General features: G+C 37.8%; 1 protein-coding gene across 1 annotated transcript in view; it reads left to right on the forward strand.

The window, feature by feature from the left end:
* Positions 1-12,685, forward strand: part of agmo (alkylglycerol monooxygenase) — a 138,612-nt gene that overhangs the window by 38,199 nt on the left and 87,728 nt on the right. The window contains exon 4 of the mRNA XM_062984295.1: positions 9,175-9,278. Coding sequence (XP_062840365.1) covers positions 9,175-9,278 — 104 coding nt within the window. The remainder of the gene's footprint in view (positions 1-9,174; positions 9,279-12,685) is intronic.

The following is a 12,685-nucleotide window of genomic DNA, read 5'->3' on the forward strand; positions in this document are numbered from 1 at the left end:
TTAATTAGGGCCAGATCTATGTTTTATGTCATTATCAACAAATTACTCAGAAAAACATCCTGGGGTAAGGAAAAGTGCATCCTTTTATAGAAATTCCCAAATTGTAAAGGGTGGTCTTGACTAAGGTGCCTTGCCCTGTGCTGGTGATCTCCTTAAAAGAGGAAGATATCCACGCAAATTTTATCATTTCCTGCCAAGAAATTAAAAAACAACAACATATTGGCTAATACCTATAAAGCAATCAGAATTTTAATGTTGAACAAAGACTAGGATTGGGGTTTGCTTTTAGATATAGTTTGACCCATTGCAACTGTGAAAAACAGATTTCTAGGAAACCAGTGAAAAAATAACTTGCTTTATCAGAGGATTGGTTTTTAGATACAAACATTACCTTAGAAAATTACATGAGTTGCTCCTGATTTATTTATTTATTCATTCTAAACTGCCTTCATTTTTAGATCTATGTAAAGTTAACTGGAATAATCTATCAATTTCTTACAGTGATATATTCTCCACCCTATACCACAGGACATTTGGTCTACAGAGTCCTATGAAAATTAATGTGGATTTTGGATGTGAGCTCCACTTAGAAAGTGATATAGGACACCGTTATGCATACCTACTTATAAGTGAGCCCCATCTAAGTCAAGAGGGAGTTGTTTCCCAGTCAGCATGTTTAGGATTGCAGCTGTAAGAAGTAAAGTAGTTGTAGGATGGAGAGGTTGAATTGATGTGGATTATTGCATGCTTTTAACATAATATGCCGTGTACAAGCCCACCTTGGGATTTTTCAGTGGGAGGGCATGGTTTTCTCTGTTTTCTCTGGAAAAGTTCTGCATTATTTTGGCTTCTGAGACTTCATCCCACATTGCTTGAAATCAATGTTTTGTTTTGAATTTCTATAACTTTTGTGGATCTTATCTGTGGGAGGGATTGCTGTGCTTTTCAGATGGTATGGCAGAGGATCAGGCAGGGGTTTCTGGCACATGGACAAAACTTTGAGGCAAGTTTTGCACTAGCATGCTATACTTCTGGCATGCATTCCTTGGGAACATATTCTCTGATTTTTTTTAAATTTCATCTTAGGTTAGCCTACTCATCATTTACAGACCACACAAGATTTTTAATGTTTGAACAATGGAATTGAGAATGAGAATAAATGGGAAAATCAGAAATTGGAATGAGAATGAAAAATCAGGAAATTGTCTGTTTTTCCACAAATATATCAGAATGCATAGATATACTTCATCTCATTTAATGTTGTTATAAACATATTAATAGCAGGTTATAATAATGTGAGACCCTTATGTCCAGTTCCAAATCTTAAAAGTATGGGAAGCAGCCACTGATGGTACCATCAGTAGTATAAATATAGACATTTTATTGTGGTTGTTTCTGTTAATATCATCTAAGAATTCGAATCACCTCTTGACATATCTCCAAAATCATTTGCACTAATAAAAGTTTTAAAACAAGCATTAAAACCACAATCAACAGTAATGTAAACACCAATCTGCAGACAAAATTAGATCTCTAACGACGGTTCCTACCAACCCAAAAAGTGATGATCAGACCCCTTCAGCCGAGGCTTTTCAAAGCTATTTTGCTGACAAGATCTCACTACTACGCCGGGACCTCCCCGCCACAACTGATACAATGAGAGAACTTGAGACTCCGTGGCCACTTGCTGGGCCCACCCTCGACCAGTTCATCCCACTGGACGCAGAGGGTCTCGATAGGCTCATAGCTGCAGCTAGACCGACCACTTGCTCCCTTGACCCGTGTCCCTCTTGGTTGTAAAATCCTGCTTGGAGGGATTACATGACCCGCTGCTGAAGATAATAAACAGCTCCCTTGAGCAAGGAGTCTTTCCAGAGGGATTAAAAGAGGCAGTGGTCTCTCCTCTGCTGAAAAAACCAGATTTAGATCGTTTGGTTCCCTCCAGCTACCGCCCAGTTTCAAATCTTTCATTTCTGGGCAAGGTGATTGAGAGGGCAGTAGCGGTGCAGCTGCAGCAGTTCCTAGACGACACAGCCAGACTGGATCCTTTCCAGTCTGGCTTCCGTGCGGGGCATGGGACAGAGACTGTATTGGTTTCCATCACAGATCATCTCCGATGCCAGCTTGACCGGGGCGGGTCGGTGTTGCTTGTGTTATTGGATCTCACAGCAGCATTTGACACAGTCGATCACAATCTTCTGACCCACCGCCTTGCCGTTGCTGGAGTTAGGGGGACAGCTTTAAATTGGCTGGCCTCCTTTCTTCACAACCGTGGACAGCGAGTGGAGAGGGGGGGCCTGGTCTCTGAGAGGTCCCCTCTACATTGTGGGGTTCCTCAGGGGGCCATTCTCTCCCCTCTGTTGTTTAACATCTATATGCAACCACTTGCTCAGCTGGTCCGAGATTTCGGGCTCGAGTGTTATCAATATGCTGACGACACTCAGCTTGTGTTAAAGATGGAAGGCCAACCGGAGTCTGTACCCGACAGTTTTCACCAGTGCCTCGAGGCCATTATTGGATGGTTGCGTTCCAGTAGTTTGAGGGTGAATCCAGCAAAGACGGAGCTCCTATGGCTGGGCCGACCGGGCAGTGGGGATATCCAGTTGCCAACCCTGGATGGTGAAGTGCTACGCCCGTCTTCACTAGTAAAGAGTCTGGGAGTCCTCTTGGACCCTTCACTGACGATGCAGGCCCAGGTCTCCGCCGTTACCAAAACTGCCTTTTTTCATCTTCGGCAGGCTAGACGGCTAGCCCCCTATCTATCTAGGGACAACCTGGCTACAGTGATCCAGGCTACAGTCATCTCGAGACTGGATTACTGTAATGCCCTTTACATTGGCCTTCCTGTGTCGGTGATCCGGAAGCTCAAATTGGTGCAAAATGCAGCTGCCCGGCTCCTTGCGGGAGTCCCCATAAGATGCCACATAACACCAATCTTACGGCAGCTGCACTGGTTACCAATTGAGCACCGGATCACTTTCAAAGTGATGGTGCTTACCTTCAAGGCCTTACATGGTCCAGGGCCGATGTACCTGAGGGACCGCCTCACCCCTTACAAACCCCAGAGATCCCTCCGTTCTGAGGACCAAGACCTGCTGGAAGTCCCCAGTTTTAAGACCTTGCGTCTAACTGCAGGGCCTTTTCAGTAGTGGCGCCATCTCTGTGGAACACCTTGCCACCTGAAGTTCGTGCCTTGCGGGACTTGTTGGCCTTCCGCAGGGCATGTAAGACACACCTGTTTCGGCAGGCTTTTGAGTTCTGTTGCTGATGTTTTAAAAGGTGCTTTTAGGATGTTTTAAAGATTTTTTTTTTTAAATGATGTTTTTAAAATGTTTTTTAAATTGTTGATTTTAGCCGGTTCTTGTAAGCCGCTCCGAGCCCTAGGGGAGTGGCGGCATATAAGTTTGAAAAATAAATAAATAAATAAAATTAGTAAAGCAGCAGTCAGTAAAACAGATCAAACACTAGGCAGTAGACACACACATATTTAAACTCTTAGTAAAAAGGAAATCCTAAAGCTATCCTTTCTGTCTGTCTTAGCAATATGAGAATCATTTTAATGGGAAGGTGGTAAAAGATGGCTGTGCCAAGGAAGGCCAGGCTCTGATAACCTTCCAAAGCAGGGATAGGATTTGTGCAACCCTCCAGATTTTGTCAGGCTGCAATTTCCAGTGTTCCTATAGCTTTTTTGGGAATTGCAGTCCAATGATATTTGAGAGTTATTTCATACCCACATATAGTGTATTTTATCCACCATATGTGCTCATGTGTAAGTAAAAATAAAGACAAAAATCATCCAAGAACCCCAGGTGATGATGAGAACAACCTGATGAACTCTGTAAATGCATCTTGAAAAGACGTAGGGGGCAAGAGTAAAAAAAGTGACCTGCCTCTAATACGGACCCAATGAAAGAACAATGATAAGAGACAGAGGTACAAAGCTCCTTCTGGTGTGGTGCGGTATTGAAGCAGCACTCTCATCCAATTACCTGTACAAACTAGTGCAAGATAGGCAGCTAGCTATTTGGGGTGTTTGAGGTGGTTGGAGTTGTGCTATAGATACCTTTCAGTTTGTAAAACCTTAAGGAATGGGCAGAGGAACCAGAGTTGTGAAAATGTGTTACAGTTTTAAAAAAAGAACCCATCTTGGCAGAGAGAATTAGCCTGCTGAGGATTCATCAAACCTTTACTTCCAGCATGAAGTTTCTTGTGTTTTGTGCAAAATGCCTCTATGCAAAATTGTCACCTTTTCCTTTGTGAAGCTGAGTACAGCAAGTACAAAAGAATGAGATGATTTACCATACCAACACACAAAGTGCTATTTTTTTTACTAGTCAACAAGGCAATAGTTACGGTATTATTCATTTTTTTAAAAAAATCTCAAAATGCACAAAGTTTGTTAAGAGACCAGCAAAGAGACTAGCAAGGAGATTTATGTGGGTGTCCAGAGGTGGTGTTGTCTCATTTTCACATGGAAATGAACCACCTACTACTCTGAACTTTGTTCCTACTGCTCAAGCTAGTTATGAAATCAATCAGGGTTGAATTATGTAGTTGGATGATAGAAAAGGTCAATGCCTGAGGGATAGTGTGGTTCTCACTTGTTTGAAAGGATAAAATGTGAGGGAAAATCGCACTGAATTCAGTTATACATCCTTTTGAGATATGTATGTGATTATAGTGCTATACTTCTTGAAGAATACTAAACTGCCTCAGTGGTTTTAATAGTGCATCAATAGAATGCAGTGCATCAATAGAAGCTTTGCTAAACTTGCTGTTCAAAAGATTTCTGCTTTGTAACAACACAACAGAGTTCAAATATATGCCTGGTTCTTCTCCACCTGTAAAAGACTTTGATTTGTATACTCTGCAATTTCCCCAATTGACTCTGATAGATGAAGAAAATAACTTGCCATTGTTTTCACCAGTTTAGGAAGCTTTGTAATGGAATATTGACTAGTAATAAACTTACTTTTAATAATTCTTTTAATACTGTTTGAACATGATTTGATGAATGCAGAATGTAAAAATCATCCTAAATTTTCTTCCTTGAACTTTTTGCAATGCTAAAAAGCAACTGACGGAAAGAAGAAAGATCTAGTTACTGTACTATGTTTGTACAGCTGTACCTCATTGAGTCCAGGTTTGTGTTACACACAGTTTGTGATAGGAAGTATATGCTTTTAAAACAACCAAGGAGATGGATCTTTAACCTCCACCTTTTCCAGATTTTTTTTTGTTCACTCATTTAGCTTCTGTCATAATTCTAGGAAGTATTTCAAATACAAATTACTGCACAGAATCATAGCTCGAACGAATCACTCATCCCCTTGTGAACTCATTAGGAAAGGTGGATTAAGATACAGTATTCATTTCCCAGCAGAATTTTAGTTTAAGGTACTGTGTACTTCAGGAGAAGATGAATTTTTAAAATGGAATTCTCAGATTGCATGTTAGGGATTTTTTCTTGATGGTTTGGTTAAATTATCGTTTTCCAGTTTAGCTGTTGTAAGGATTTTGAGAGGCTCAGGGTACATCCAGGAATGATTAAGTTGTTTCCTCTATTACTAACAGGTCATAATTTCTTAGTTATCATATGTTAATATGTAGCTTAAAAGTAGAGTGCAATTCCTCTGGTGGTTTAGAATGGTTGGCCCGAGGGCACATTAATATATTTGATTTGGCATATTTATCCTTAGGTGTTAATCATCAGTTCGATATAATTTTGGCAGGGGAGGATACCAAGACATTAACTGTTACAGTGTCACATAGTGAGTGAAATACTAATTTCTGCCAAAAGTAGCTTGCTTAACGGTTCCATAGAAAGTTTTAACTTCCCATTGTTTTTGAGAAGGAGTCACTTGGCTGCCAGTGAATTTCACATTAGCAACAGAGGCTTCATGTAAACCTCATTCTTTAAACACAGATGACCTAAAATTAACTTAAATATAACAAGCCAACTACTAGACGGCACCACCCACCTTCACACTATGATGTACTCAAGACAGTCTAAGACCCTCGGGCTACACATCTGATGGCCATGAAAGATTTTGTCTTTTCAATTCTGCTTGCCAAATTCCGAATCATAACTGTCAAAATCGACATAGATATGTAAAATTCACAGAAACCTGACCACCCAGACTGTTGTTAAAGAAAACAAGGTACTGGTATACATGTACTGTCTGCATTTGCAGATTACCTTTTTTCCAATGGCATGAACAGCTCTTAGACATACTCTGGGGATGATCACTTAAAAGATTTCCTGACACAGGAAGGAATGAAAGATAATCAGGTAGCAGTATTCTATCAGATTTGGAGAAGTCTTGTGCTTCTGTATCTTCCAATAGAAAGATGTATTTATAGCCATCAGTGAACAGTATGGTTGACACTGAATGACAAGTGAGACAGGCAAGTACTCTGAATTCATTCACACACACACACGATTGTTATCTTTTATCATACTTGCTCTTGTCCTGAGAATGTATTACTATGGGATTCTCAGGCAGTTCATTGGCAATTCATTATCAGCTCCGTTGTTTGTTGTCACCGGTGCTCTTGGCTCTAAGCATGATGTGGAAGTATCAGGAACTGTGACGGGGATCTGAAAGAAGGCATCATTCCTTTGGAGATCTTCTAAAGTCAAGGTTAGGTTGGCTGTGCCACTAAAAACATGAAAATTCCATCCTTTATTTAAAAATGGATTCTTAATGCAATTTTGTTTTCATTCTGCATCTGTCAAGCTTATCTTCACTACCCAGTAATATATCTGCACCTGAGGATGCAGGGTTCATCTGTATAGCAGAATTAATGCAGTTTAACACTATTTTAACTACTGTGAATGAATGAATGAGACTTTATTTCTATCCCACCTTATCTCCCCAGTGGGCACTTAGGGCGGCTTACAACATATAGAGAGACAATCATTCAATGCCGTATAAAATACAAAATACAGTAGAGTCTCACTTATCCAAGCTAAACGGGCTGGCAGAAGCTTGGATAAGCGAATATCTTGGATAATAAGGAGAGATTAAGGAAAAGCCTATTAAACATCAAATTAGATTATGATTTTACAAATTAAGTACCAAAACATCATGTTATACAACTAATTTGACAGAAAAAGTAGTTCAATATGCAGTAATGCTAAGTAGTAATTACTGTATTTATGAATTTAGCACCAAAATATCCTGATATATTGAAAACATTGACTACAAAAATGGCTTGGATTATCCAGAGGCTTGGATAAGCGAGGCTTGGATAAGTGAGACTCTACTGTAACAGTAACCAAAAGATAAAAACCCAATTTACAATTGCATAAGCAACAAAGACAATCAGACAATTAAACACAGACCAACAAATTCACATTATAACCATTTCATATTTAACAGATTTTTAAGTTTAGACTTTAAAAGATTAAATTGAAAGCATTTAAAAGGCATAGCATTGCCATGGCCCAATGCTATGGAATCATGGGAGTTGTAGTTTGTGGAGGTACCAGTACTGTTTAGCAGAGAAGGCTAAAGACGTATAACTGTTAAACCTATAATTCTATAGCATTGAGTCATAGCAGTTAAAATGGCATCAAACTGCATTAATGTACATGCACCCTAAATCTACGTATTCTTATGCTACCAAATTTGTTCCCAGTTAGTTTCTAAGGTGTACAAGATCCCTTGTACACCTTATACACCTTACCAATAATATATAGTTCTTAATTGGATTCCCATGGTATTTCTATCTCAGATAAAATAACATGAGAAAAGTGAAAGATTATTGTCCAGACACCTAGAACCTTATTGTGGTTTGAGGTTCACTATTCCCTATACTTGCCGAGAAAGAAGGCTGAAGCTGAAATGCAAGAAGTAGAAACAAGCACAGCGTGCTGTATTGTTGAACAAATATTGCAAAATTTAGGCAAGAATCTCCATTTACAGTTTCTATGTTTTTCGTTGCATAAGTGAATCTATAAAGAGTTCTAACCTCTTCTCCTAAACTAAAGAGCTTTTTTAAAACCATAAAACCTGTGACTAGATCATAGCACTCTATATTCATTTATTTCCCCTCATACACTAAATATTTTCTGTATTTAGAACTTTTGCATTGGAATATCAAGCAGACCTATTGGAAACAATAAATGTTATTTTTAATAGAAAAAAATAAAGCATTCTTTTATTATTTGATATTCAGATAATCTTAAAAATCACTGAAGTATTTTTACTAATGGAACATAATGTCAACTTAATCCTTATTTATCTCACTTTTATTAATAAATCAATAACAGATTGATATATATTACCTTATTTAAAAGTTTCAGTTAAGATAGGTCCATCAACTTTTTCTTCTTCAGGGCATTTTCTGCCACATAAATAGCAAGTTTTTGCTACTTCATCCAACCTTAATTGATGTCCACTTTTGATCTTCTCCCTTCGTTCCCCAAGTCATGTGGGAGAAACATATGTAGGACCTCTTCATGTATGATTCATTTAAATGACATAGGCAGGTGTGATGGTTACTTTGATCTTTCCTATGTATTGCAAACCTCAGAATGGTTTGGACCATTCACAGTGTAAGTCTATGGATATATTTCCAAAATAACCCTGCTGTGTTTGATGGGGTTGATTTGTGAGTAAGGGTGAACAAAGCTGCAGTGTCATGTATCATCAATCAGCTTCTTTGCAATGGTGAAAATGTTTAAACCAAGAATTGGAACTATATGATTCCCCAAATATTGTTGAGCGGCAACTCATAACATGGAGTATAATGCAGAATGATGAGAGCATGATCCAACAGAATCTAGAGAAATACACAATAACCACTCTGGTAGAAAATAAAATGATCTTAAATTTCCGTGTCTCATATATTACATGGTCATGTCTTTCATTAGCATCTTAATTTTTCATTTAGAGATAGAGGTTCAGTATCCCTCATCCAAAACGTTTTTGACCAGATATTTTAAGAGATGGGACACTCCTATAAATAAAACTTATTTATATTTCATATACACTCTATATACACATCCTGAAAGTAATTTTGTAGAGTGTTTTAACAATTGCATAAAAAGTGAAAGTTAAGGGATGCTTAACCTGTATTTATTTTGTAGTAACTTAATGATAAGGGCATATATTACTTTGTTTTTCCAAGGCTCACATAATTTTTGTTTTCTTTTTGGCATTTCAGAGATTAATCTACTATGGGCAGGACACCAAACTCATCATAGTTCAGAGTATTATAATTTATTTACAGCATTAAGGCAATCTGTTTTGCAGAAGTACACATCTTGGGTAAGTTATACAAAATGCACACTGACCTGTAATAAATATTAACAAATGTGCCAGTTGTCAATAATTTTGTACCATCAGTGCTATGTCTTTTAAAATACACTTTCAACTTAACGTTAATTGCCATCATGTTTATAGTCAAGTGAATTCGTGTTTACAGTTACTGAAAGTGCATGCAAAAACCCACCTTACAAGCTGGGCAATGCTACCAGCATAGGGATTTCCAAGGCTCTGAAGAGTGGGGTCATGAGTGAAGGTGTCTGTCCACCCTTCTTACGTTATCAAAGTGCTTTGTGACAGGTAGTTATAGTAGGATCCTGTGCTGCCTTTCAGAAAGCTCCTTGATACTGGAAGGGAGATGGATTCTGTTTTACTCACCAGCCCATTCCCAAGTACCATGAAAATCTCTATGTTGATTCCATTGACCAGCTTCTTAAGTTGGTTTCTGTGAGGTCACATCAGCAGATGCAACTATGATGACAAAACTCCATCATTGCAGCTGCATCTCCTGCGGATCTTGGGTCCTTATTGTTAATAAGCATGCTAAGATCTTGCAAATCCAGGGCCATCATGTCAGAGGGTACTGTGGTTTTAGCCTTGAATCTGTTTTTAATCAGTCTTTAAGAATTTTAACTGTTTACTTTTTAATATCATTAATATTTAATTCTATATCAATGTTTGTATATTTTAGGTTTTAAATTGTATTTCATTTGATTTTATTGTAAAAAAGACTCTTTGAGTCTCTTTGAGTCTTTTTTGTAGAGAGAGAAAGCAGGGTATAAATAGATATAAATAGAAGTAGTTCCTTTGTTTGAATCTATCCAAAATCTTCCCATTTTCCTATTGCTTAAAAAATTACTAAGTGTATTGTTTCTTCTAATGAGCAGAGCCGGCCCTAGGTATTTTTCAAATGTAGGCGAACAGAATTTTGGCACCCCCCCCCCAAAAAAAACCCAATCACTGAAAAATAAAAGCGTTGGATAAGTGAAAATGTTGGATAATAAGGAGGGATTAAGAAAAAGCCTATTAAACATCAAATTACATTAAAATTTTACAAATTAAGCACCAAAGCATCATGTTTTACAATAAATCAACAGAAAAAGCAGTCTCGACTGTGCCCCTGTATGTTTTGCGCCCCAAGCGACCGCTTAATTTGCCTCATTGTTGGACCGGCTCTGCTAATGAGCTATGTTATCTTATGATATATCTTAAGTATAATGATATCAGTTTGATCATTTTGGCTTCTAAGAGAGAGTCCAGGCTTGAGTGCACCTTGGATCGATTTATTTCCCTTTTTGACAGCACATGGTATCTGTAGATCTCTTCTCCAGCACTACATTTCAGATGAGTCTATTTCCTTCATGCCAGCTTTCTTCACTGTATAATTTTACAACCTTAGATAAAAATCAGAAATGATTTGGCACATTTTCTTTTTCTTTCCGCATTTTTTTTAAAAAATTGATTTTGGCCTCCCTATGTCTTTTGGCTGTTATTTAATTTACTTTTAAAAATATATAAATCAAATTAATAAACAAAGTCTACTTGTTATGCTAGAGTAGTACTATATAAACTTAAGGTTTACTTCCATTGATAATGATTGTTAGCTTTTGAATTAATTAATTGAATATGTGAATAGTTTTCTTCTTCTTTATAATTCACCTTAAAATCTTGGATTAAAGGAAAACAATAAAACTTTAAATATCAAAAGTAATTTCTTGAAATTGCCTCACTCCTGCCAGAAAGCTTTCATATTTTTGCACTATTTTAAGAAATAATATCTTCCATTATTTCTGTTTAAATGTTCCCATGGTTAATTGGAAACTTTGCAGAAGAAGGTGCCTTATGCATTGATAGCCTGGCAAGGCACTTATATGTAGGAGCCAGGTCTCTATGCATAATTCCTCGCACTGGATCAGTCATTATGTCACAGCCATTAATACTGCCAAAGCCATTAATGATCAGGTATTACAGATGAATGCATCTGTTTCCATATAGGCTAGAAAATGAGAATGGTTTCTATGCTATCTAAGGAGGAAAGTACTTTGTCCAGCATAGAGATGAAGCATGCTAGTAGAGGGAGCAGGACACAGATTAGTAGAATGCGGGGGACCTTTAGTTTTGTGATGTCTGCAGAGAAAACATGATAGCTAAGTATTCTCTGACATGCCATGGTTTATGAGTATCTATGAAAATTAATAGTGATGGCAAGTGTTTTTCACCCATCTCTGCTTTTCAGCTGCTGTAGAGTAATGGGCCAATTCTACTTTAATAATAGTCAGAAAGTGAGTTTTGAACCTCACTGAGCTTCATTTGTAGATTCTGGGAGATCTCTACTTCAGTCATTTCCAGTTTGGGCGGGGGGGGGGGGGGTTCATGGGCCGAAAGTAGAACCATAACTGTAAATGTTCACAAATGCTTGCTTCTATGCCTTGGGGACTTCATGGTCTAAAACAATTGAAATGATGGATGCAGCCTTATGAAGTCACAGGGCATGGGTTTACCCCCTCCACATTACAGTAGTCTTCTTCTCCATTCACATCAACAAAGTGACTTGCAGTTTCTCAAGTCACTCCTTACACACACACAAAAAATCAACAAAGTATGAAGAACAGGCAGTTCCCGAGTTACAAATATCCAGCTTACAAATGACTTATAGTTAAGGGCAAAGATTTCAGAGAAATGAGGAAGTGAGAGAAATCTACCCCTAGGATGGAAAATGCACGCCTTAAATACTTTTCATGAGGAAAAGGTGTCTCCAATCCTTCTTTCCACAACAAGTCAAAATTTTCAAAATCTAATTATCACAGGGACAGAAAGTGAGGTGAAATTTTCTGAACAGGGGTACAGAGAGCAAAAATAACTACAAAGGGTTATAATCCTTCCCTGTGCTATCCAAACCACATATACTGTACCTGTTCCGACTTGCAAACAAATTTAACTTAAGAACAAACCTACAGAACCTATCTTGTTTGTAACTTGGGGAATGCTTGCATCACTCTTATGAGTATGGATCTGTTTTGTTTTTCTGATATTAATGAGATATAAGAATATAGGAATGTTAGGTGCATCAGAACCTAGGAATCTTTGGACTGGGACCATTTATATTTATTTGTATTATTACATCTTGCTAAAATTATAGTAAAGAGGCAAAGTATAGCTTATAATGAATCTCCACTACGTTCCATTTCAAACACATGTAGCCTCCCATGGTAAGAAATTTGCCATTTTCAGTTGAACAGAGTTAAGAAGCAGTGGGTTGACTTTTTTCCGGTAAACATTTTTCTGTGGCAAAACTGAAAATAAACATAATTGTCATAGTCTCTTTTCATAAAAAGTAAAGTATTGTAATTTCATCATCATTCCATTTCTGCCATATTGCAGTACTCACTTTATGATGGAAGTACTGGCTA

Source organism: Anolis carolinensis, chromosome 6, assembly GCF_035594765.1.
Source record: "Anolis carolinensis isolate JA03-04 chromosome 6, rAnoCar3.1.pri, whole genome shotgun sequence".
Classification (NCBI taxonomy): Eukaryota; Metazoa; Chordata; class Lepidosauria; order Squamata; family Dactyloidae; genus Anolis; species Anolis carolinensis.